Source organism: Chrysemys picta, chromosome 7 (genome assembly GCF_011386835.1).
Source record: "Chrysemys picta bellii isolate R12L10 chromosome 7, ASM1138683v2, whole genome shotgun sequence".
NCBI lineage: Eukaryota > Metazoa > Chordata > Testudines > Emydidae > Chrysemys > Chrysemys picta.
Window position 1 is genome coordinate 117,186,934 of NC_088797.1, and position 27,441 is coordinate 117,214,374.

The 27,441-nt window shown below is 43.6% G+C and overlaps 2 protein-coding genes across 12 annotated transcripts in view; both read right to left on the reverse strand.

The window, feature by feature from the left end:
- The window catches only part of VWA2 (von Willebrand factor A domain containing 2), a 76,579-nt gene extending 69,634 nt beyond the window's left edge, over positions 1-6,945 (reverse strand). For 2 of the 8 annotated variants that reach the window (XM_008166327.4, XM_065552465.1), the window contains exon 1: positions 6,606-6,935. The gene's annotated coding sequence lies outside the window, so the exon portion shown is untranslated. Of the gene's footprint in view, positions 1-6,605 lie in introns of all 8 variants that reach the window. The other 6 variants (XM_024103604.3, XM_042855288.2, XM_024103601.3 and 3 more) reach the window with 4 other exon arrangements.
- A 1,464-nt stretch (positions 6,946-8,409) lies between these two features.
- Positions 8,410-27,441, reverse strand: part of TDRD1 (tudor domain containing 1) — a 64,609-nt gene continuing 45,577 nt past the window's right edge. For 2 of the 4 annotated variants that reach the window (XM_042855282.2, XM_008166328.4), the window contains 9 exons: positions 25,794-25,904; positions 24,883-25,053; positions 22,823-23,077; positions 22,142-22,258; positions 21,752-21,865; positions 15,850-16,017; positions 15,249-15,464; positions 15,018-15,064; positions 8,410-13,231 (listed from right to left, as the gene is read on the reverse strand). In XM_042855282.2, coding sequence (XP_042711216.1) covers positions 13,139-13,231; positions 15,018-15,064; positions 15,249-15,464; positions 15,850-16,017; positions 21,752-21,865; positions 22,142-22,258; positions 22,823-23,077; positions 24,883-25,053; positions 25,794-25,904 — 1,292 coding nt within the window. In that variant the 3' untranslated portion in view covers positions 8,410-13,138. The remainder of the gene's footprint in view (positions 13,232-15,017; positions 15,065-15,248; positions 15,465-15,849; positions 16,018-21,751; positions 21,866-22,141; positions 22,259-22,822; positions 23,078-24,882; positions 25,054-25,793; positions 25,905-27,441) is intronic. The other 2 variants (XM_042855283.2, XM_042855284.2) reach the window with 2 other exon arrangements.

Here is a 27,441-nt window from a genome sequence, read left to right on the forward strand (position 1 = left end):
TTTGTGTTGCGTCCGATATATGTAAGGCCTCTCTGGGCACATATTAGTGGTGTAGTTAAAACTGTGATCACTTCTAATTGTCAGAGGCTTTCCTGGTCCTGCTTGCAAGCAGGGGGCTCTGAAGGGAAGCGTGCAGTGTGATCTGGGCCTCGCAGCAATCTCTGCAGCCAGCCAACCTAGAGGAAGGTGGGATAAGCAGTGCATCTGTTTCAGGGAGCAGCCAGCTTTGTTTCTCTCTGGTTTTGGGGTTCTTGTGTGTTGTTATTCTGGATTCTAAGAATAAAAGTAGTGTTACCTTCCAGCAAGAGTAGTTGATGTTTTCAATCTAACTCCTCTGTAAAAATAACACTTTGCCCTTCTTTAGCGTTTCAGGCAATAAGGATCTCCCCGAAGCAATCTATAGCTAAGTACAGGATACTAGGAATAAATGCTTTGTTGAAGTGCCTGAACCAGAGGGATGTAGCAATTTATGTGAACTCAATCTCTTAGGTTAAACTAGCTACAGCTGGAAAGAAATAAACTAGGCAAACAATATAATTATTCTAAGGCTGTGAAAACATCTACGTGACTGAGTCATGTACCTTGCTAGGAGCTATTAAACCAAGGCTAGAATACACTTCTAGAGATTCCAGTGCAATTACTGTACTCTGCACGGCACAAAATCCTTTAGCTTTTTGCAAAGGGTTGTTCAAGACTAGGGATTTTATTTCAGACATTCCAATCTCAGGGGTTGCCTACACAGGAGTGGGAGTTGTGATTCCCAGGGCAGGTCAACAGACTCGGGCTAGCTCAGCTCGACCTACCATGCTAAAAATATCAGTGTGGACGTTGCAGCATTGGTGGCAGATCAGACTAGCAGTTCAATCTCAGACCTGGGGTCTGGGTGGGCCACCCAAACTTGGACCCAGGAGACTGGGTGGGCTTGGGATTTTGGTGGCTAGCCCAAGTTGCTGCTAGTGCTGCAACAGCCACATTATTATTTTTAGCCCGCTAGCACAAGTCTGTCTACCCACGCTGGGTATCAAACCTCCCACCTGCAGTGTAGACATATCCTTAGGGGTCTGTTCCTCAGCACAAAAGTTATTTATATGCAATGTATTCCTGCAAGAACAAGCAGGCAAGATCTGGGCCAATGTGCAAGAAGCATACAGAAGAAATGAGCATATGGAGACACCCTGGCATGATTCTCCGCTTCCCTACACCTTCTGTAATCATCTATACCTGTGCAAGGTGAGTGTGGAAAGTTAGTGATATACACTCATCTTGCATAGGTGTAAGTGACTATCCCCAGTAAAAGTCTGTTGAGAATCAGGCCTCCTATATGTACAGCATCTTTGCAGCACACCGCAGCATTGTGTGTCAGCAAGGAGATGGGACACTGCCTTATTTCTTAAAAATGCATCAATCGCTCTCTTTTAAATGTGACTGAGGTATACACGTACATCCATCCAACACTGATCACTAATGGGTCAGAGGGACCTTTGATTGATTGGCCACCTGGTCCCTTGAGGATGCTGACTTAGGTCAAAGGCCAATGAGCAACAGTTACAGCACAGAAAGCCATGCAGCCATCTGAGAGGCGACAAAGACGGCACACCTGGAAAGCCTGCATTGGGAGCAACAGACAGCCGACTAGTCATTTCCGAGCAATGCAAAGCCTTTGCCGTTGATTAGAATGCTGCTCCTGACAATATCAATCATACCCTAAAATGCAAACACATCGTTGATAAGTATGGCAGAACAGGGCTCACAGGATCATTGCAATGGCAGGTCAGTCCAGTGGTCCATCTAGATTGGTATCTGTCCTAAGCCAGAGGCCAATTTTTGAAATTCCAGAGGAAGACAGAATAATCCCCATAAGTCAGTCAATTCTACCACGTACGTAGGGTGTGGAGAAAGAAGTCCACTTTTGCTCCCTTTAGCAACCAGCTTAGACCCTCGCGCCTGGGGCGGATTATCTGAATCTTGGCATATATGATAAAATGTAGGGATTGGTCATAAGATACCTAATTCCCTTTTGAAGCCTAGCCGGAGTGGTTACATCTATGCCCTCCTGCTGCAGAGCTGTGAGCCCTGCTAGAAGCCAGTCTGGGACTTTCCTTTCAGGCACCAGTCCTACAAACTGACACTCTATTAAGCATAGAGTGTAAGTGTTTGCAAGATTGGGGCCTGGGGCTAAAGCCCATTAAAATCAGCTTGAGCCTTCCCATTGGTTTCAATGGGCTTTGGTTCAAGACTGTTTTTAAAACATACACATGAGTATTTCCATCAGGTTAGCTGGTCGGTCTGCGTGCTCTGAAAAAGCCAGTAAGCCATTCACACCCATGAGAACCTCCCTGCCAAGGCTGATTTAACCCATGTCTTTCAGATGATGATGCTCTGTTCAAGTTATCCAACAACTAGGACACAAGAAAGGACCACAGGGGATTTGCTCAGCTCATGGAGCATTTCAGTTGCAGGCTATATGTGTACATTCACATCAGAAGTCAAATGTGTAGCCAGCACATAGTTACTTTTACATTTGGGACTGTTCTCCAGAAAAGACACCAGGAACAAAAATACAATCAGAGGAGGTGGGTTTTCTGAGAAAACCCTCAAGCATCCCAAATAAGCCATTTTCATTGTTTCTAGCTCACCTCTCCTATTCACCTGTCATCCTCCCCACAACCTCACCAATATAAACAGGAAGGAAACTCTACCCTTCTAAAGCGCCTTTCATTCCAGGCTCTCAAAATCCTTTACAAACATTATCCACCACAATGGAGCTCTTAGACAGGTATTTTATCCCCACTTAGCATGTGTGGAAACTGAAGCACAAACAGGCTAGGGGACTTGCCCCAGAGCACAAAACGAGTTTGTAGCAGAGCTGAGAACAGAACCCAGGAATCATGGCTCCCAGACTCCTATTATAGGCACTAGACGATACAAGCAAATATAGCTGCCAAGCATGTTTAAAATAGGTGTGATGCTTTTATAAACAGACTTCAGGAGCTATATTTCCATTTGTTCCAGGCGAATGTGTCCCTTATGACCACAGGCAAGAGCTCCATATTTGGCCTATAACACCATAACACATTGAGGCATAGAATAAGTTTAGCCACCGGCAGTTGATCGGTACAGATGAGCTATTCTGATTCCTACTAAATTCTTGGTGGCCAGACAATAACCATCTAGCTGACTGCCCTCACCCACTAACTAGATCTGCTTCTGGTTGTGGAAAGATGTAGGATGCATGTTAACACTTAAGCCAGGACTCGCATGGAGTGTAAACTGAATCAACCCTAGGGATCCAATCCTGCAGTCTGTGCTAATGCAGAACGCCTACTGACATAAGTGGGTAGCCTGTGAGAGAATAGAAATCGTAGGTTCAGGCACTGCATGACCCCAAAGGGAAATTCCTTCCAGCTAAGTCCACTAGGAGCTTAACCAAGGTTGCCCAAGCTGAAAGTCAACTTTATATTTCTAACCGTTAAGAAACACACTTTAAAAACCATTGTTAAACTCCCATCAACTGACTTTGCACATGCTATAATTCAGGCGTGCATAACCCAAACATATATTCTGTTCTCAACCCACTTGTTCCATGAAGTCTGCCAACTACAGAGACCACATACCACTCTCTGTGTGTTCTGTATTGTAACGTTCCCACTCCTGTCTTCTAAGATTGTATCCGAGGGTTCTGAGGGAGTTGGCTGATGTGATTGCAGAGCCATTGGCCATTATCTTTGAAAATTTGTGGCGATCCGGGGAGGTCCAGGACAATTGGAAAAAGGGAAATATAGTGCCCATCTTTAACAAAGGGAAGAGGGAAAATCCGGGGAACTACAGACCGGTCAGCCTCACCTCAGTCCCTGGAAAAATCATGGAACAGGTCCTCAAGGAATCCATTTTGAAGCACTTGGAGGAGAGGAAGGTGATCAGGAACAGTCAACATGGATTCACCAAGGGCAAGTCATGCCTGACCAACCTGATTACCTTCTATGATGAGATAACTGGCTCTGTGGATATGGGGAAAATGGTGGACGTGATACATCTTGACTTTAGCAAAGCTTTTGATACTGTTTCTCACAGTATTCCTGCCAACAAGTTAAAGAAGTATGGATTGGATGAATGGACTATAAGGTGGATAGAAAGCTGGCTAGCTTATCGGGCTCAACGGGTAGTGATCAACGGCTCGATGTCTAATTGGCAGCTGGTATCAAGCTGAGTGCCCTGGGGGTTGGTTCTGGGGCCAGTTTTGTTCAGTAATGATCTGGATGATGGGATGGATGGCACCCTTAGCAAGTTCGCGGATGACACTAAGCTGGGGGGAGAGGTAGATACACTGGAGGATAGGGATAGGGTCCAGAGTGACCTAGAAAAATTATGCTACAATAAGTTATGCTACAAAAAATCTGTTAGTCTCCAAAGTGCCACAAGTACTCCTATTCTTTTTTCTAGAAAAAATGGAGGATTGGGCCAAAAGAAATCCAATGAGGTTCAACAAGGACAAGTGCAGAGTCCTTCACTTAGGATGGAAGAATCCCATGCACTGCTACAGGCTGGGGACTGACTGGCTAAGCAACAGTTCTGCAGAAAAGGACCTTGGGATTACAGTGGATGAGAAGCTGGATATGAGTCAATAGTGTTGCCAAGAAAGCTAATGGCATATTGCGCTGCATTAGTAGCATTGCCAGCAGACCGAGGGAAGTGATTATTCCCCTCTATTCAGCACTGGTGAGGCCACATCTGGAGTATTGCATCCAGTTTTGGGCTCCCCCCCCCCACTACAGAAAGGATGTGGACAAACTGGAGAGAGTCCAGAGGAGGGCAACAAAAATGATTAAGGGGCTGGGGCACATGACTTACTAGGAGAGGCTGAGGGAACTGGGCTTATTTAGTCTGCAGAAAAGAAGAGTGAGGGAGGATTTGATAGCAGCCTTCAACTACCTGAAGGGGGATTCCAAAGAGGATGGAGCTCAGGCTGTTCTCAGTGGTGGCAGATGACCAAACAAGAAGCAGTGGTTTCAAGTTGCAGTGGGGGAGGTCTAGGTTTGACATTAGGAAAAGCTATTTCACTAGGAGGGTGGTGTGGTGAAGCACTGGAATGGTTACCTAGGGAGGTGGTGGAATCTCCATTCTTAGAGGTTTTTAAGGCCTGGCTTGACAAAGCCCAGGCTGGGATGATTTAGTTGGGAATTGGTCCTGCTTTGAGCAGGGGGTTAGACTAGATGACCTCTTGAGGTCTCTTCCAACCCTAATCTTCTATGATTATAAGCTCTTTGGAGTAGGGACCTTATTATTGTTTAGCACAGTGTAACTACTATATAGTGCTATGTAGCCTCACAATAAAATACTACACAGTTCATAGACTGCAATACTGTGTTTTATGGATCACAATGCGCAATACTAGTTTTGTAGATAAAGTTTTAAGACTTATTACAAACATATTAAAAAGAAGCATAACTATAACTAGGTCTCGTCAAAATAAAATCACAAGCTAGATCCATAGCTGTGGTAAATCAGCATAGCTCCATTAACTTTAATGGATCTACGCCAATTTACACCCGCTGAATAGATCTGGACGGTGAACAATGCCAAGACAAATTACAATCGGGAATACATACTTGTAGAACTACTTTATAAACTAGAGCTACTAAAAATTGCCCACTAACTATTACACTTCTATCTGAACAAGTTCTATTATTTTACAATCTAAACTTGAGCACGATACGATTCCGATATATTATGCTGCCGACTATTTAGCCTTGTAAAACTCTGCAATAATATACTTAGACCGACATGTTTTGCCAAAATAATGCAGGGTGCTGAACTGACCCGCTAGCAGGACAAAACACGGAGCTAGATAAGAACAGAACAGTCTGACTGCAGCTTTATGTATTCCAGGTGTGTCTGGCTTAACAGAAACCAAAGTGTGTGTGTGTGGGGGGGGGGGGGGGGGAAATCCATGAAGGAGGGGAGCGAAATCTAACTTTAATTTGTATTTTTCCATATATACAATACTCCCAGAACAAGGAGCATGCTAGAAATATGCTGATCAATATTGCAGCAGGACACAGTGTCTGTGTGGAGTTACTCAAAGCACAAGTTAGAAGAAAATCTCTCTTCTATCCTTCTCGTGGCGGTTACATTTCTGCCCGTGCCCTCCTCCATCTCTCGGGGGCTAACACCCTCACTAGTTTATGAGGTCCGCCAAACCCCCTCCAGGTGCCTTGGGACACCAAGCAGGCTGCAGCTGTCCCAGCAAAGCGGCAGAGCTCACTGAAGTGAAGGGATCAAGCTCTGGCTAACCTTACCGAGAAGTTATCCATTTTCTGCACGCCCCCCCCCCCCCCCCCCCCCCGCTCCCGGAAGCTGGCACGTCTCCCACCAGGCAGGTACCGAGACAGACAATGGGGACAGGGATTTGCACGGGTCACGCCGTCCTGGGTCGGGAGAAGAGCTTCGTGCTAGACAGAGCCACGCTCATTGACACCCCCCCCCCCGGCACAAAATCCCCCCTCTCTCCTCCAAGCACTTGCGGGCAGGGTCCCCACGCGCCCCGATCCTGGGTCCTTTGCCTGCTCGGCCCCAGCTGTTTGCCAGGGGGGAGAACCCAGCCTCACCTTCCACTTTGCAATCACGGCTCAGAAGGGAAGCAGCAGCTGCAGCCGCCCTCCCCGCCCCGACAACTTTACCACTGGGGAGCGGGTGCAGCGGGCGGTCCCTCTGCTCAGACACCGGTTCTGTTGCAGATCAGGGGGGACGCCAGACGCTTGTAATTTACCAAGTCAGTTTCGCTTGCCTGCGCGGTCCCCGGCCGCGGCTCCGCTCCCTGGGGCAGCTAAGGGGCAGCGATCCGTCCGGGCGAGGCGAGGGGGAGATGAAGGCAGCCGCTGCTGGTTACGCTGCTTACAGGTTTGGAAGCGCGGTGCTGCCCTCCCCGCGCTCCTCTCTCTTCTCTGCGGCAGGGGGCGCTGCAGCGCAGGCCGAGGGGGCCGGTGCTGCGCGGAGCGAAGTCAAGCGAGGGCAAGGGGGGGAGAAGTTCTCTCTCCAGACTTTTCCATCAGCCTGTAACCTGTGTCAGCAAAGCCAGGCCAAGGCCTGAGCACTGAACCAATCCCTCCCTGCCCTGCAGGGCTGAGCCTTCTCCTTCCTGGTGGCTTTGGCCAGTCTAGTTTGAAATGCAGGTGCCTCTGAGCATGCAGAGGATGACCTCCAGGGCAGGGCTTCACTAGCCAGAGACACAGGGAGCGTTAAGGTGGAGAATGCAGGGCAGGCATGTTAACTAACTGCACCCCAGGCCAGGGGAGGTGGAGTACTTGCAGCGCTGCGAGACAGCTCTCGCAGCGCTGGCGGCGCGACTACACTCGCGCTTCACAGCGCTGCCACGAGTGTAGCCAAGGCCACAATCGGATATTAACTGAGGTCCTATTTCGTGACAAGCCCTTTCCACACACCAATTTGCACCAGCAGTTTAACAAATATTTTTAAAGTCAGTTTAGTTAAACCCATGCGGATACGTTTAAACTGAGTTACGATCAATTTAGCTTTAATCAATAAAGAATAGATGAAGTCAACTGATTGTCCCCACACAGGAGTTTGCATCTGTAACTAAAACTACTTAAAATAATTTTGGTTAAACATATACAACTTGTGTTTAGATAAGGCCTTCAATTTTGGAACTTAAGCTGTTCTGCCAGTATATTGTGTTTTAGCTATAAGCTTAATTCAGCCCCCTAGGGACAGAGATAACATCTTCCTTTATAATATGTCTAGTACTGAGCACATTGATAGCTCAAATAATTTTGGGGATTCCATTAGAAACACTACCATGGAATTATATTAAAACCTGACATCTATACATAAATGAAATTTTAGAGATTGCAACAGAAACCTATTGATTTCCTTTCTATATTAATATTCTTAGCAATCACTAATGGGGTTCTTTTCCCAGAAAAGGGAAAATAGGGGCTTTTCAACATGGAACCCGGAATATAAAAGCCACAGCGTCTTCATTTTGCTTCAAACTATGTGGTAAAATTCAGATAGATACAAATCTTATAGATTGAAGATGGACAGTTTCAAATTTTGAAGGAGATACAGGCTGCATTTAAAAGACAAAATGAGAGTTGTAATATACTCTCAACAATGGCATTCAGGTTAACTCCATTCTGTCTCAATTTCCAAACAACCCATTTGTGATGTGCAAATTTGATGGCGAAAATATAAATACAAATAAATAATTCAGAGACACTTTAGAGACACATTCTGCCTTTGGATGTGTGCATATAAATTCCTCTCGACTTCAAAGGGAATTGCATGTATGCATTCAATGGCAAAATGTAGCCTTTAATGATGTAAACACCAATTTTGGAGAGAAAAAGGAAAGGGCTTAATTTTCAACAGATTAACTCCATACAAATGGAATGAAATCTAGAACGTGAAATAGCTTTATTACGCCTGGTAACATACAGAGTATGTACAGCGTTTCAAGACTCGTCTTTGAAATACAACAAAAAGTAGCATCCTCAAATTTAAAGCTGAGTAAAGTTTAAACAAGGTCACAACTGTTTGAAATGTACAATTCTTTCACACCATGCTTACATACTATCTGCATCCAGCAGCTCAATAAATGCAAAATCATGTGAAGAACAAGCTTAAGTTGGCACTGGTGCCACACAATCGTGAAAGGAGCAAACTGACTATTTCTAACCTTTGAAAAACCTTCATAGAAGAAACCATGATGCTTCAGCAAGTGAGATTTTACATAAAAAAAAGCACTGGAACAGAACCATTTACTAGGAAAGATTGTAATTCAAAACTCATATATTCAGTATTATTTGTACAATCTCTGTATACACCCCATACATTTCAAAATTAACTTGCAGTTATTTTTGTACTGTACAAAAGAGAAATAGAAAAACAAACTACAGTGCTAGAGGAACCTCACAGTACTGGAGAGCCTGTAACGTGCATGAGAAAATGTGAACAAACAGATGTTCAGATTGTTAAACAAACAAAAAGGTTGGAGACAGTGGGCATTGTAAATCTGAACAGAATGGTCTGCCATGTCTTCCATCTGTAGTAGGAGGGAAGTAGTGGTTAGAACACAACCATGAGTCAGGAGACCTGGGTTCTAGCCCTAATTTTGCCACAGACTATCTGTGTGATCTTGGGCAAGTTACAACCACTCTGTGCATCAGTTTCCCATCTAGAAAATGGAAATAATGCCTATCCCCCACCTTTGTAAAGTCATTTAATATCATTGGATGAAAAGTGCTATATAAGTGCAAAGTATTTTCTGAAGTTAGCTGAAGTTTTATTCACTTCTGAGAAGATGTCAGAACTCATGTGCCCACTTCAATCTTTAGACAAGTGGGTCTTTGTCCAGCTAGTTGGTGAAAAGGGGCATTGCCCATTTAAAAGGCTCCATTGCAGCAGACGGGGAGAAGGGGAAGTGTACAGGGATAGATCGGAAGGGCAGGAAGTCACTGGAGCTAGGTTAGGGTTAGCATTGACCTGGTCCTTTCTGCTGACTGCAAAAGTGAGGTTTCATGGGATATTTATACCCCATGCAGCCATGGAGAGGTACCTCTTTACCAGCTGGGTTGGCAGCATCAGCAACGTCTTCATTTGCAACCAGCCGGCTCTGTGTAATAGAAGGAGGGTGGGCGGGGGAGAAGAGGATTCCCTCCTTCTCAGCATGTTGGGCCCAATTGAGAGGGAGAGAAAGTGGAGCCCCCGTCTGTGCTCCTGTGGGCAGCATGGGGGATGAAGTGGGTGGGAGGAATCATCTGGGGATTCTTTCCTCCCATGAGTAGCAGGGGGGAACCACCGCTGGTGCAGGGCAATAAAGCACTGAAGACTGGGGAAGCAGGCCAAGAATTAATTGACGCTACGCATACTGTTGCAGCAGAAGCTCTTTCTGTAGCAATTCTAAAGTTACAGGGTGCTTACAGAACAAGCAGAACCAGACCTCTAGGATGAACAACCTCTGGGACCAAAGAAGCAGAGCATTACAACCGCAAGAGACAGAGTCATTGTTGGTGAGTTGGACTGACACCAAGGGATGGTTGAAGGGTAGGAGAATTCGAGGGAGAGAGGCTTAACGGGCATGGCTGGGGACAGCAGGGTGCTGCACCCAGGGGCTGGGCCTTCCAGTGGGGGGTGGGAGGGAGAAGGGGGAGGCAATATGGGAACGTTAATTTTAACCACTTTTCCTACAATGCTGCATGTGGGGATCTTAGAGGGGAGAGTGGCACAGCACATGGATATAGCCTACTGCTTCCTACTGAGGCCAAAAATAAGATGCAGGGGAGCGGCCACTTTCTGCAGCACCCCAGGGCTTTAGCTACTGAAACTTGTGGGGCAACAGATTTAGCCACAGAGCTTGGGAGGGCGGCAGGGGGACCCGTGGGGACCCATGGTATTGAGGGAGGGTCCGGACTTGCTGGGTTAGCTCAGCTGCCTCAGAGATCAACAGCTTTTTATATCTGTTACAGGCTAACTTACAACTGTGTAATAGGTTGGGGACTTACCTCAGAGGGAAGTCTAGCAAAGGTGATTCCGGTAACCTCACATTGGGATACAAGAGATAACCAGATGGTACAGATGCCACTCATTGAAGTGAGAGTTATTAACACAGGGGGATGGGGGAGACAGGGAATGTTAATTCATGGGATAGGGTCCCTGTCTATGGGCTATCTCAGGACATTGAGGTTAGTTAAGAATATGGTCATGCTTCTGAGAAGATGTTAAAACTAAAGATCTTAACACATTAAGAAAATAGTTTCCTACTTTACTTATCCACCAAGATCTAAAAACAACTTAAGCACACACATGCATACACCACTTCCTATTGACATAAATGGGAACCATGTAGAGAGACAGAATTTGTCCTTAATGCCATACAGGAACTGTTGCTCCCTTCTGTTTTTGTTATTGGTGAGGTCAGTAACTGTTGCCGCAAAAAATATGGGAAGCTAACTTGCGTCTTGGCTGTAAAAAAGCCTTTTAGTTCACCTCCAAATACTTATGTTGAACTCCTCCGAAGCTGAACTTTTTATTGACAAATAATAGTTCAACTGTAACACATTTGGTTCTGAATGTTTGTAAAGTGCTTGAAAATATAAAAGAGCTATACAAATGCTACATACTAACCTTGGCTTCCAAAGGAATTTTTTGTGAGGCTATATTATATTTTGTGAGGCTATATATCTTCTTATTCATCTGAACATCAATAGCATGTTATTTTCTTGGCATATTTTGGATTTTGCAGGTCATATCATACTCAGAGTCTCATAACCAGAAGCCAAATGTTTTTAGAGAAAGAGAGGGGAACTGTAAATGATAACAATAACATGCAACAATGCACTTATTCCTTGATAATGCGTAAGTTAATGTCATTAAAATAGGGTCCAGTTCGGTCTGCTGGTCCATATAAGTATTTCACACACAAAAACTAGAGAGGGGGATAACATAGGGTATGTTTTCCATATCTGACATCCAGCAAAGCAGAATGCTAGAATGCAGTTTCAAATAAAAGCCAACTGTCTGACTGGATACGATAAGTGTTCAAATGGAATTTATTTCTGAGTGAAAGATTCACCCTGTGCTTAGGGAAAAACACAAACTCATGAACATTGCTGATTCATCTTTTAGTGAAACACTGGAAGTTCCCAACCTTCTGCGTAACTACTTATACACACCGAGAGTTTTTACATCATTGAGGTGTGTTAAAGGAACAGGTTTCTAATAGACTTGGTGGAATTGGACTACACTGACTCTTTTCATAGACATCCTGAATTTACAAAGGTAAGGAATAGTTTACCTCCATACACAAAGTGGTAAAAAAAAAATCCCCTATTTTAAGGCAAATCAAAACTTTGCTCAAAGTTTATCAAGAGGAATGAAAACTAAGTCTGGTGGCACAAGCAAAGTAACAGTTTAAAAATTCCAACTCCTTCAAGTTAAGTGCAGTGCTCCTGAAAAGTATCAGATTGGCAGCACTGTAAACTGAAGTCCTTACGTCTCTACAAAACAGATGCACATGACCAATGGAAATACACATTTCCAACCAAACATGGAAACTAGCTCTAAAGTTGAGAGAAATTCAATCTCTATGTCTATGGACCCCTTGGTTTATCTGCCGAGACTGTCAATAAAGGTGTCAAATTGTGAATGTGATATAGTCTTTCAAATAAAGGAGGTAAATACTATGCACTGATACAGCATCTGAACATATACAGGAACTTTATCCATTAATAAAATAAAGATGCATAAACAGATGGAGAGGTTAAGTGACTTGTCTAAATTTAGTGGCAAAGTCTGATGGGGAACCCAAGAGTTCTGAGAGCCCGTTCCTTCCTCTAACCACTAAACAATGCCTAACAGAACTGCTGGATAACAAAGGGATGATTTTGCAGGTAAAAGAGATACCTTACATGCCAATTAAAAAATCAAGTTTGGTTGTTCATATTACCTCATGCAGCTGGAGGGAACAGTAAGGGAAAATAAGAGGTTGAAAATATGGTTTTAAACAAATCTAACCATAAGTTAGACACAGAACATTAAGTAGACCAAATGAAAAAAGTAGTATCTGTACTGTTATTCTTCATGACAAATCATTTACCTAAAATTTCACATGCATTTTTATTTCAAACTTAAATTTTATGTTTGCTATACATTAAATGTAAAAATGAAGTTGAGTTTTCTAAGACAAAAATCCAATTTTTCCCTCTTGCAAATGAAAACTCAATAGTTTTCACTAAGTTCTCTTACAATACTTTTGGTTTGCAAGTGAAGAGTTTTCTTATAAAAACAGTTGCCTAAGAAAAAAGTATTGCCTTTGTTCAAAAGAACTGCACTAACAGCCAGAGGCTTCATGCCTTAACTTGGCTCCATCTAGCTTTGCTCGGATCCAGACAGTGCAAATGTACAATTTCTTATTTCACATATGTACAGATACATTCCAACAGCATTTAACAGCAAAACAATTTCTACAAAAGAAATCAAGTTTTTTTTGCTCCTGAACACAGCCACTATTCTAGGAATAAGAGCAGTGAGTAGCAGCAATTGCATTAACATTGGCAACACAGTGTTACGGGTATACGCATATAACACACATACATACACACACACACCATGCCTACAAGATTTAGTGTTGTAATAATTTTTTCATTTCACTACACTTATCTTGAGCCACGTGGTTATTTAAAAGAAAGAGGAGGATCTGTTCATGTTTTTCAATCTGTGGGGGAAGCACAGAGAGATTAGCAGCAAGCATGTTGCCATGTAAAGTATTATGTAAATGTTCATTTTTAAAATTAAATAAGTCAACTGAGAGCCACTTTTTAAAAGTAGTTTTAGGTACTACAAATGAGCCTGGGTTCCCATTCTAGTTTAGTGAACGTACAATTACCTTTCCCTATTTTGTGAAAAAATACAGCATGGTGCATCAAACGATTTTGGCTGACGCTCAATTTTTTTTTTTTTTTTTAAAGACCCCGCCAAGGAGAGCTCTGATGAGGTGCTAGAGATGATGTCGTCAGCAGATCAATGGCCCAGGCCAATAGGAAGTGAACCTAGTCCTCTCACCAAGTTCTCTCCTTGCTCCCATTCAGTGGTGGGCTACCTACCTCTAGAGTTACTTCCTGGAAGCCCTTTGAAGTGTATTAAGTCTGTCTTTCCTCCATCTGTCTCAGGGGATTCAGAGCCAGACCCCTTCCATGTCTTGTCCCCCACTCTCCCTTTCCCCTCCCCCACAACAAAACAAGCAGAGGAGTTATTCAGAGGGCTGGATGCAGAAATTTGGCTGGATTCTTCATGGCTACAGTTCAAAGGGCTACCTGGGAGAAAATGATTTTGCTTCACTCTGTAGTGGGACAGGGAAGGAGCAAGAGTAAGCTAGTAACAAGATGGTTTTACTCTCTACCAGTCTCTAAATGCCTGGCATCAGCATTTCCTCTCTGAACTTCCCCGACTTCAGTGACAACCCCTCTTCAGTAGAAACACTCTCCTTTCCCCTCAAAGTCAGAGCAGTCAGAACCCACAAATGCTTCTGGTTCTACCTCCCGCTCAAAGATAGTAACTCTCACTAAATGTAGGTCTTCTTCTTAAAAATGAGAATGGGCCTTTGAGACTCCAAAAGGTAAGATTTTAACACTGATTTCACCTGTTTTTATAAAAGCAAAACAAAATCTAAGTTTGCTTATCACCTGCAACAGACTTCATAAGATTCTTTGAAAAAATACAAGCGTGGAGGCATTATGAATGCCAAGTTGCACCCACAGTTAATTTTTTCATAGACACATTATTAACCCTTAGTTATACGAAAAGGCTGGTAGTCCCTTGACAATATAATGGTGCTGTTATAATATTCTAATAAATGATCTTTTCTTTAAAGGTTGCAGGTTCCGCCAGCTTTACACAGCCTTAATTCCTATGCAACAGTCCCTAGAATTTTAATAATCCTACAGACATAACTGACTATTGTTTTCATGTCAGCAAGTCAGTTCTATAAAACTAGTAATGGTACTGTACTGTCCTTTTTCTTACAGATACATAGTAAGCAATTTCAGTGCTGGGGTTAAATATTTTGTGGTTTTCTTTTAAAAAGATAAAAATAAGTCCAACTCCAATGTCTTAATAGCAGCAGCAAATTCTGGCTAGCTACTTGAAGTACTTATGATGTATAACACATTGAAGAATATTCACAGTAGCTTCTCATAGCATTCATATATACCCTGAACATTCATTTTTTACATGCATTTATGATAAACTAGGAATTGACCAAGACTATACAGCCAACCTATATTTTCCATGTTGCATGACATACTGAATGATTTGACCATGTAAAACATAAAATAGGAAAGTTCATATTTTTAGAATACTTCTTTTTTCAATTTTATAGCCAGCCACAAATTACAAAAACAAACAAAACAAAACAAAACAAAATCCCCACCTTTTCCATGCTTTTTTTTTTTTAATCAGTATTTGGAAGAGAAAAATGTAAGTTTAGGCTGAATCTTACTTACTCGCTTTTTTAATTCTGTGCAACAGCAACTAGCCTTATTTCCATGGGCTACAAGAAAAAAAAAAAAAAGAACAGGAAACTGATCAGTAAAACATTATTATTGCTGCATTAATTGGCTGAATACAATGAGATTTTAGAAGTACAAAGGACATTAGTTATGGATGCACACAACTCATTTTTGAACACTCGAAAAAATATTCTCATTCTTAAATTTAAAGTGAAAAACAGTTACCTTGGTGTAGCATACTTTGATTTCCAGAGTTGCTATATTTGGCTAAACCTTCCATTACTAATTTGTCGGCTATACTTAGACTACTGTTTTCAAAACATTTCTCCACGGATACTGCATGAATATTCTCATTGATCCCTTTCACTGTGATCATGACACACTTATTCAATATTAATGTTTTTAGCAAATCTATTATTAATGGAGACCATTCCATGATTCCTGGAAAAAATAAAATGAGAGACAACTGAGTTCTAGTTTAGATTGTAAATAGTTAAGCTACGTAATGTAATGCCATTAAAACCTAGAAAATGTTACAAAACTTAAAAAAAAAAAAAAAAAGCATTATCATTAAATTAGGAGCAACCCAGTTTTCTAGTTGTCTATAGTTTTTTTTCCTGCAGTACCTAAACTAATTCCGAAAATTTTCAAATTAGTCTTTCTGGGTTTGAAAATAGATTTTACAATGATAATCTGTGTACTGTTTTGTTGAGTCCTCATCTAGATGGACAATATAACAGAGGGGTTAATGGTAACAACCTAAAAAAATTATGACCAAATAGTCTCACTGCTAAATAGACAACATGGTGTTTGGTTGTGTTTCTACCTGCAAGCGAACACTTAATTATCTGAAAAGGGAGCTTCAAGTAACGTGCAGTGATCGGCAGCACTCTAGAGAATGGTAGAGTTTCGGTGCATCCATAGTCTGCATACGCTACCTTCACCTCAGACGGAGAAACTCCCAGAACGATAGCTCTGTACCAATGGCCATCACCTGAAAAAAAAATTGGAACAAAACATTTGAAGTGCTTTACTTTCAGACTAGGATCCAGAGTTACATAATCATCCATCTAATCTATATAGCTTTCCAGAATTTAAAGGAGATCAGAGTATATGGATACTGTAAAAACAAAAACAGAAAACGAAACACTGCCATTTAGAAGTACTAATTTTTTTAAAAAAGAAAATCAACATCAGAAAAGAACTAAGCTACGTTACAGATGTTTCAAACCCTCCAAAACCTCAACTTTTCTTAGTTACGAAATACAGTTGTGTTCAAAATTGGATCGTATGCCTTTTGACAGGAAAATCTATAGAAGTCCTGGTGAGGCCATGGGTTACGAGAGAAAGACTGAGTTTCCTCCAAATCGTTCCATCTGAGATTTGAGTTTGCTAGCCCAGTCACCCTGAAGTAGAGAGTGGGAATGTTCCTCCCCACCTTATGTCTTGCAAATCTCAAAAGATCAAGGTCACCCAGGTAAGGCCATGTGAACATACACTGACTCTATGGGCTCCTGTTCTAGCTCCTTGGCTGCACAGCTCAGTGATACTAGGAAAATCTGGCACAAGAAATGAAGGAGAGTCATGACCCATGGGTCTTGAACCCAGTTTCACAGGATCCATGGGGACAACCACACGCCAACGCTTAACGTGACAGCCTGCTGGCAATGGCTTACCTGGGACCCATGAAGCCCAGCATCAGGATGAGGCTCCACCTCTGAGCCCCAGAGCAGCTGATTGGCACACTGGCTCTACTTAAGCCAGCAGCAGGAAAGGGAAGCTGTCCAAACCACTCTGCTCTGGACTGTGTGCCTTGTGCTTCCTGCTCCTGCTGCTTGATTTCCTGGCATCCTGACCCAGGTGGACTCTGGTTCCTAACTTGTGGTTCTGATACTCAGTTTGTCTTTTGCTTCTGATCTCCCGGTATCCTAACCCAGCTAACTCCTGTCCCGTGACTGTGAACTCTGGCTCTGACTACTACTTGTTCATAGACTCATAGACTCGTAGACTTTAAGGTCAGAAGGGACCATTATGATCATCTGGTCTGACCCCCTGCATGCTGCAGGCCACAGAACCCTTCCCTGGACTCTGCCGTTGAAGTCCCCAAACCTGTGTTTTGGTGACTTCAATCGGCAGACACCCTCCTGCTAGTGATCCCAGCCCCATGCTGCGGAGGAAGGCGAAAAACCTCCAGAGGCTCAGCCAATTTACCCTGGAGGAAAATTCCTTCCCGACCCCAAATATGGCGATCAGTTAGACCCCGAGCATGTAGGCAAGAGTCTCTAGTCTGACCCCTGTTGGCCATTATACTATTTGCTTACCATTGCTTGGTTTTCCTTGGCTACTATGTTTTACCATTAAACCATTCCCTCCATAAACTTATCTAACTTAATCTTAAAACCAGACAGGTCCACAATAACCCTATAGGACTGAGCCTGGTGCAAGAAGGTTGGACCCAACTGCACCACAACAGCCACCAGGTGTACCGACTTGCCTGAATGGGCCCCCTGCCTCCAGGCAGAAAATCAAGCACTGCAGGCCCAAGTAACACAGCTGGCCTGGGACAACCAGCGGCTACAGGAGCAAGTGAGGCAGCTCAGCACTGAGAATACTGCGCTGTGAACACAACCTACAGCTCCTTGCCCCAACCAGGGGCCTGCAATACCCTTTCCTGAACCGTTCAACGGGAACCGCCAGCAGTTTGGGGGCTTCACAAACCAGTGCCACACCTCGTTTCTGATGTGTACCAAAATCTATGCCTCTGATAATAGCCTTGGTAATCAGCCTGCTGCCAGGAAATTTATTAGACCCACACCCCACCCCGGCACTGGAAGGCCATAGCCCAGTGCTGTCTAACTGGGATGCCTTTCTCCAGTCGATATCAGCCATCTTGGATGACCCACACCAAGTTCAAATGGCCAAGGGGCTGCCCTGAGGAGACTCTGGCAGGGGCGAGGCACAGAGGCCTCCTACACAGCACACTTCCACTGCCTCACAGCAGATGCAGAGTGGAATGAAGCAGAGCAGCTATACCAGTTCCAAGGCACTTGCAGGAAGAAATCAAAGACAAACTAATCTGCGAATCTGGCCATGCCATCTTGGCCTGCCCAGTAGAAGAGCCGAGGAGGTTGGGGAAAACAAGCCAGCCCAAGGATAATGGGGGGAAAACAGACCCGTATCCTAGTCCTCACTGAAACGCACCCTCAGCCCCATCTTGGGGCTTCCCATTTGTAAGTGCCTATCCAGCTGCGCATCCCAGGGGACCCCCTGAGTGATGAGGATGTGTTGGAGGGGAATCTATCAGGACCAGCAGACAATTTTATGGATGCAGTTACAGCTCAGGCCCTACAGATTCCCCTGCTACACAAGGCTGTACCTGACTTGATTAACACAATTGACAGATCATCTCTGCTGTCTTCAGGTCCAGTCGCGGAGGAGACAGTCCCCCTATGTCAGGAACATTGAGCAATAATACAATTCAGTGTGATCCATTCCCCGCATTTTCCCCTGATCCTTGGCATCTCCTGGATAACCATTCATTATCCTTTTATTCACTGGTGAGAACAGGTGGTCACTTTCCCATCATAATTCTGATGACAGCATAGCCAGAGACCAGGAAGCGCTGCACCCAGACCCTAGAGGGTTCAAGTAGGTGTAGTCACCTGCATTGAAACACCTACTGGGGGAACTATGGAACATCTCCCAAAATACTCTGACTATACTGATGTCCTTGAGAAAAAGAATACAGAAAGCCTCCCCCGACACAAGAACTACGATTGCCCCACAGAACTCCAGCCGGGGTGAAGATTCCATTTGGGCAGATATACGCTGTGTCAGAGCCTGAACTGGCTACGTTGGGAGAATATCTCCAAGATAACCTGGCCCCGGGGTTCACTCGCAAGCCGACTTCACCAGCCAGTGTCCCAGTCCTTTCCGTAAAAGCCCCTGCTTCTGTGTCGATTACCAAGCCCTAAATCAGATAATCTGGAACCGTTACCCACTACCATTTATCCCTGAATTGTTCGAAAGCATGGGGGCCACTCGCATATTCACTAAAATGGATCTCCAGGGAGCTTACAACTTGTCCACATCCAAGAGGGGCATGAATGGAAGATTGGACATAGCAGGTTTGAAAGGCACTTTGAATATTTAGTTATGCCATTCAAACTGACTAATGCCCCAGTAACATTCCAGCACTTCATTAACAATATGCTATGAGACCTACTGAACCAGTTCACAGTAGTATACTTAGATCTTATATTGATCTTCTCAGATGATATGGACCAACATACCACTCACATCCATACAATCCTGCACAGATTAGGACAACAGAGTGTCTATGCTCAATCCATGCAAGGTCCGGTCTGCCTGCAACTGGGCAGCCCTCTGCAACATGCATGATCGAGGATATTTTTAAAGTTCGCAAACTTTTAGCAGAGGTTCATTTTGAGGAAAAAAAAAAAAGCCACACCCTGCTCTGGAAAAATGTTCCGTTCCACAGATCACCCGAGGCCCAGTGTGCATTTGAGCAGCTAAAACTTGCCTTCACTGCTCCTGTATCGGCCCTCCCAAACATGATGCAAGTTTTGTTGTGGAAGTAGACACGTCTAGCACAGTGATTGGGGCAATCCTCTCTCAGACGCCTGGAACCAAGCAAATACTGCACCCCATCACCTACTACTGGAGGAAGCTTATCCTTGCTAAATGAAACTGAGATCTTGGACAAAAAAGCTCTTGGCAATTAAGACTGCCTTCAAAGAGTGGTGACAGTATTTGGATGTGGGATCTGGAGTGGGTCCAGGGATGAGGGGCTTGGGGTGCAGGCTTCTCCGGGGCTGTGGCGGGGAGAGAGGACTCCCCCCAGCAGCCCGGGCTGAGACACCTCTCCCTGGCCACGGCAGCTCCGGCGGGGCCGGGACAGAGGCGTCTCTTCCCATTACCTGCCTGCGCGTGCAGCCCTTAATGGCCGCGCAGCCTAGAGAGAACTTAGGTGCACAAAGTCCTCAACTTTAAGATTAAGATGGACAAATTATGGTACTGATTGACTGGGAAGGTTACAGCCTGGAGGAACACACTTGGAAGCCAGCTGAGAACATTCATGCTTTCACCCTGGTTCAGGCCTTCCATAGGAGCCATCCTGAGAAACTTAGACCCATGTTGCCCAGAGGGTGCCCCTAGGGGAAGGGATGATGTCATGATCCATGTGTCTCAAACCCAGTCCACAGGGTCCATGGGAGCAACCATACTCCAACCCTCTACATAGTAGCCCGCTCACAATGGCTTATCTAGGACTCATGAAGCCCAACCCCAAGACGAGGTTCTGTCCCGAGGTCCAGTTGGTCAAGCCCCTTGGCAATTGAGTGGCTCACTGGCCCTACTTAAGCCAGCAGCAAGCACAGAAAAGTATCCAAAACAACTGAGCTCCACCCTGCTCTAGACTGTGCGCCTTATGCTTCTTGATTTCCTGGCATCCTTACCCGGCTTGACTCCTGGCATCTGACTTGTGGTTCTGGACCTCCAGTTTGTTTCCTGGTTCTGACCTCCTGGTATCCTGATCTGGCTTAACTCTGGTTCCAATTTCTTGTTTGTCTTCTGATCTCCCGGTATCCTGACTCAGCTGACTCCTAACTGCTGTTGCATGACTGCGGACTCTGGCTGCAACTACTAAAGTCTGACTGCCCATGACCTGGCCTTGACAAGGAGAGTTCTTCACATCCCAGCACAAAAGGAGGGGAAAGAGGGATCTTCACACAATTTAATGAAGCATCAACTGCACCACTTAAAGCAGCAATTACATTTTATTAACTGCTGTCGCAGTCTTAACTATAGCATCTCTGCTGTAACATTAGTTGTGTTTTCTGGGTGTTTATACAAATCCTATGTATTTTTTTTTTTTAAATTACCTAGTCCTTTGACCTACCACGAGTGCTAGCTTTTATTTACTTCTAAGGGACATAAATTCCTCAACATCTCTTTTAATCCCCCAACTCAAATAGTAAAGTAAATCAGAACTTCAACTCTGTTGGCCATCTTTTCATCTAGTACTTGACTTCAGTGCCTAGATTTAACACTGTGTTTTGTAGTATTTCTGTCCATCTCTGGTGGAACCGTTGACAGATCTGACACCCTTGTGCTTCACTTTACAGGAATGTTCTGTTGCTTGCAGCTATACCACTTTGGACTGTGATCTTGACACCAATGTCCAATCATGTAAGTAGGTGCAGGCCCGGTCAGTACTTGGATAGGAGACCTCCAAGGAAAATTCAAGTGCTACAGAAAGTGATGTTTATGGATTTCTTTGGCAGAACTCGTCTTTGAAACAATACTGAAATAAACGACTCAGTCAAGCCACCCCTCTGGGTTGTTCCTGAAGAAATTTATTTTGGATAACATATAAAACTGCTTAGGAATAGGGGAGTTCACTCAAGTAGCCTCACTGAATTCCAATTTAGATCATTATATTGCCCCTCCTAAAACTCTATGGATTTTCAGATGCCTGAGGCACTCTACTTTCTAGCCTAGACGGTCACATATTGTTTGTAACTAAAGAGAAGCCATATATAAAATGAAATATGGCAATGTTTTGTGGCATACAAAGGATTTTACAAATCTCTCTTTTCTTAAAGGTTTGGACTTTGCCATCTATCCTTTATAACATGCCCAAGTTTTGCAATTCAGCAATTCAGATCACTTTTCCTTTTTTAGAATTAACTAGAATTCTCTCTCACCTGCAAACTTGGCACAACAGGCTTCACCGACTTTTGGTCTGAAGGAGTGACTGTTCTGAGTGTTGCAATATTCTACCAGTTCAGCCATCAACCTACACAACTTCTCTTTATCTACTAAAAGATAAGTGAACAGAATCTGTTAGTACTGCATGAAGTTTCAAGCATGATAAATATACATACCATAAGAAAGCTTATTATTAGGCTTGATTTTACCTAAGTTACCTCAAAGCTTTTTTAATAGAAATATTTATATTTTCTGCATTTTTCTTACTGTCTGAAATGTATTTTGGTAGTCTCTCAATTATTATTACAGTGTTAAACATCTTGCATCCGTCTTCCAAATATATTGCTACCAACTAGATAAACCAAGAGATTTTCTTCATTTCTTACCTCTGGTTTCACTTGGTAGAGCATAAAACAAGTCTGGGCTTATCACTTCCATTACACGGACTGATACAGTTTCATTGATAGGCAATTCTATTGTCTGCCACTGCTCAGAAGAGGTTTCTAAAGTAATTAGACACAAACTAGTAAAGCACAGAGCAAAGCACTTCTACACATATATACAAGTTCATCACAGTTGCATGTCTATTAACTTAAGTAACATCTCCTGTCTATCAACATGTTCCTGTCATTTTAGTTTGATCGCAGTGAAATGAAAACTGAACACTGACACTAATACACTGGATATTCTGTTAATCAGAAAATATCTAATTTATTTACAATCAATCAATGCTAGTTAATTTTAATATTGCTGAAAATAAGACACTAGAACCCACTATGCAATAGACTCTTTAGTCATACTTCAAGTTTGCTATAATTTGTTAAACAACTATTACTTAAATATACTGTAACACACAACCCCAATGACTTGCACATTTACCTATCTTTTGCCTATCATGCCACCTGCAGGACAACTTGCACCCAATCTCAAACTTCATGATGTATTTAAAACTAGATAGATACATTTATTACATTTTAGACATGGTCAAAAGGAGAGACTGATTGAGGGATACCCAATTTTCTTATCATTCCAATCCAAAAAGAAGTTAACAAGACTGCTTTAGTTACCTTGAGGCTCTATTTTCTCAGCAGACGTATTTGGTAGCCCATCTTTATTTGGCAAACCTTCCTCTAAAGCCAATTTTTCACTGATTAAAATTTCACTGATTATTCTTGGACAACCTGTGGAATTATCAATGAGCTCTATTCCAGCACCACTTTTGTTGACAGAAACTACTCTGGCTTGAAGTTTAATTCCTGCAGTGCACATCTGAAATCTTGCTGTGGCTTCTGGGAGCCATTCCTTGTTAACAGGTTTTACACCTAAGGAAACAAGACAAGACTTAAAAAGATCTTCTCATTCACAATTTAAAAAAAAACAAAAAACACACTCTTAGTTTTACCCAAATTTTAAAAATGTCCAGTTAGCTAGAAAGAACACTTTTGCTGCCATAAGGAATGTGTAATCTAAGTTTCAGAGTAGCAGCCGTGTTAGTCTGTATCCGCAAAAAGAAGAACAGGAGGACTTGTGGCACCTTAGAGACTAACAAATTTATTAGAGCATAAGCTTTCGTGGACTACAGCCCACTGCATCCGAAGAAGTGGGCTGTAGTCCACGAAAGCTTATGCTCTAATAAATTTGTTAGTCTCTAAGGTGCCACAAGTCCTCCTGTTCTTCTTTTTGTAATCTAAGTGTATCTAGTGCAAAATGAGTTGCCCCCCTCCAAGTTTATAATATCAAATTCCTCTTAAAAAATCATACTGAGTTTATTCCTGAATCCCTAATAGATTCTGCATGACTACCAATGAGGGGGGAGGGATAGCTCAGTGGTTTGAGCATTGGCCTGCTAAACCCAGGGTTGTGAGTTCAATCCTTGAGGGGAGCACTTAGGGATCTGGGGCAAAAATTAGTACTTGAAGGCAGGGGGCTGGACTTGATGATTTTTCAGGGTCCCTTCCAGTTCTATGAGATATAAATATATGGAGATATACCTATCTCCTCTGTACCTCTGTTCCCATCGCGATCTGTAAAAGGGGATACTACATGGCAATACAGGGTTTGTAAAGCAGTTTAATATCCTTGTTTGCAAAATACTAAAAAGGCAGAGTATTAATTGACAGAAAGGAGCAGTTGTTTTTGAGTCCCAGTGCTCTTCCTCATCTAGTATATATATAATTGGAGTCATAGGCGCCAACTCCATGGGTGCTCCGGGGCTGGGGCACCCACTCGGAAAAATTTGTGGGTGCTCTGCACCCACCGGCAGCTCCCCGCCCCAGCTCATCTCCGCCTTCTCCCCTGAATGCACCACTGCATCCTGCTTCTCCCCCTCCCTCCCAGTGCTTGCACCACGAAACAGTTGTTTCACACGGCAAGCGCTGGGAGGGAGGAGGAGGAACGTGGCACGCTTGGGGAAGAGGCGGGGCCGGGCCGGGGATTTATGGAGGGTTCTAATAGGGGCAGGGAGGGGGCGGAGTCGCGCAGGGCCAGGGGCGGCACGAGCACCCACCAGCGCCAAGGAAAGTTGGCGCCTGTGATTGGAGTGGTAGTTTAGGAATGTATCCCTGAGAGCCCATATCTTCCTTTTGGGAAAAAGGTGGGTCAGGGAAAACATCAGAATCCTTGCCAAATAACTATTTCAATATCCATTAAACTAAGATGGGATCCTTAAACTTTCACTTTGAGAGTGCTAGGGGGACTTATTCCAGTTCAAGGCAGGGCAGGCAGAACCATAGCTTCACCTCCACTCTGTACTGGCCTGTATCCAGGAGTGGCTTGGCTCTGCATTGCCCTTAAGTAACAATAAGAAAAACTTGGGTGGAGCTTAGAATGGGGGCAAACTGTAGGAGATGTCTCTGTTCTCATAAATGGAGGTGTAATTGTGAAAAGTTTCCAGGTGATGAGAAACTTTGTGAACTGAATGGCAAAGAGAAATCACTTCTATTTAACATAGAAGAAGAAAATATGGTTGAAATTTTTTCTTTTTTTACGTTTAGTTAAAAACATCCTACATTAGAAGGTCTACCATGCCTGAAACGCCATCTGATTTCTCAATATAAAAGAGTAGTGATGACAGAATGCTTAGCAGGTGCAGAAATTATTTCCAAAACATCTTGAAATGAAGATTTACCTGATAACCAACACTTAATTCCTTGAAATGGAAGTTTTAGCAACGTTGATGTGATCTGTCGAAGTTTATCTGGAGTTACTGTCTCAACATTTCCATAATCCACAAATTGCACTTTAATAGCTCCATCTGAAGAGACTTCTTTTACCAAAGCACGGTACCAATTACCATCACCTAGGATTTAAAAGAATTGTGATTTCCCACATTTACCTAAATCATAAGCAGAACTAATTTACTTTCCTTGGCAGAGAAAACTGGCCTTAATTTCTGTTGCTTTGCACAGTATGTAATCGGTTACATGAATTCAAAGTAGGTATAAAACACTGCCATTCTGTTATGATAGCATTTTATATTCATTCTGCACTGTTTTGAGTGACTACACAAGGTACAGGGCAATGGGCTATCAAGCTGTTTCCACAATATCAATACAGTTTTCATCCAGAAATGAAAGTACACAAAAAAAGTGATGCAAGTAATCTATTAACATCCCATACAAACTAGTGGAAAATCCAATATTTACTTCCTGGAAAAGCAGTAACTTTCTCTAAGGTAATTATTAAACTTCTCTCTCTATACTGTTTACTTCTATTCAATCAGACTGTATATTAAGAATAACCAATATTTGATATATTTAAGTGTATATCAGATCTGAAAGGTTCCTAACTGTTCACTCACTGGAGTCACTATTCACATATACTTGGTTTACCACTGCAAACTGCAGATCTATTTTCTTTCCTTGTTCAACTTAGCAACACACCAAACACATCAAGACCATGTCCAAAATATCTGACAAGATTTAGAAAGCTATATATTAAACAGAACATTCGCGGAGTGAAAGATAAAGATGCATTTTCCATTTAAGGACATTTTTGTAAATGAAAAAATGAACACGAGTAGGTGGTAATATTACTTACCAGAGAAAAAAGCACAGCAAGGTTCTCCCTCTGAAGGCTTGAAAACACTAGAAGAAGTCTGCTGGCAGTATTCTGCCAATGACTTGTTGAGTACATTTAGAGCAAGTAAGTCTAAGAAGAACGTAAAAAACAAAAAACAACCAAACTTAATACATCTTTAGAAGCGGCAGGTAAATGGTTTGGATTTACCAGGCAAAAATAAGACCGTGTCCTGCAGAAGGACAATCTTATTTATTGGGTCCCATTAAGAGCATATTTAGAAAGATATTTAAATATCTCAAGGTGCCCCTGATTTAGGGTAAAACAGTACACCTCTACCCTGATATAACGCGACTCTATATAACACGAATTCGGATAGAACACGGTAAAGCAGTGCTCCGGGGGAGCGGGCCGGGCCGCGCACTCCGGCGGATCAAAGCAAGTTCAAAAAAGACGGTTACTCACCGTTGTAACTGTTGTTCTTCGAGATGTGTTGCTCATATCCATTCCAATCAGGTGTGCGCGCGCCGCGTGCACGATCGTCGGAGAATTTTCTACCCTAGCAACACCCGGCGGGTCGGCTGTGGAGCCCTAGAGTGGCGCCTTCATGGCGCTGGATATATACCCCAGCCGACCCGGCGCCCCCTCAGTTCCTTCTTGCCGGCTACTCCGACAGTGGGGAAGGGGGGCGGGTTTGGAATGGATATGAGCAACACATCTCGAAGAACAGTTACAACGGTGAGTAACCGTCTTTTCTTCTTCGAGTGCTTGCTCATATCGATTCCAATCAGGTGACTCCCAAGCCTTACCTAGGTGGAGGGGACGGAGTGAGACATTGCTGTGTGCAAAACTGCTGATCCGAATGCAGCATCGTCCCTGGACTGCTGTACCAGTGCGTAGTGAGCTGCAAATGTGTGGACTGATGACCAAACTGCAGCTCTACAAATGTCCTGGATCGGAACTTGAGCCAGGAAGGCAGTCGAGGAAGCTTGGGCCCTCGTGGAGTGAGCAGTGAGGTGCGGTGTTGAGACACCTGCCAGGTCATAGCAAGTCCGGATGCAAGACGTGATCCAGGAGGATAGGCGTTGTGAGGAGACCGGTAAGCTTTTCATCCGGTCGGCCACTGCAACGAAGAGTTGCGTCGTCTTTCTAAAGTGCTTTGTGCGGTCAATATAGAAAGCTAGGGCCCTGCGTACGTCCAAGGAATGCAAACGCTGGTCTTGGCGAGTAGCATGTGGTTTAGGATGGAAGACTGGGAGAAATATATCCTGATTCATGTGAAATGGAGAGACCACCTTAGGAAGAAAGGCAGGATGTGGACGAAGCTGCACTTTATCCTTATGGAAAACCATGTAAGGGGGCTCGGATGTAAGCGCCCTGATTTCAGAAACACGCCTTGCTGAGGTGATGCTACGAGGAAGGCTGTCTTCCAGGATAGGTACAGAAGTGAACAGGTGGCTAGTGGCTCGAATGGAGGCCCTGTGAGCTTAGAGAGAACCAGGTTGAGATCCCACGTCGGAACGGGCTGACGTTGTTGTGGGTACATCCGGTCTAAGCCCTTGAGGAATCTAACGACCATCGGGTTAGAGAATACCGAGGACGCGAGTTCCCCTGGGTGAAAAGCCGATATAGCGGCCAGGTGAACTCTAATTGAAGATATCGCCAAACC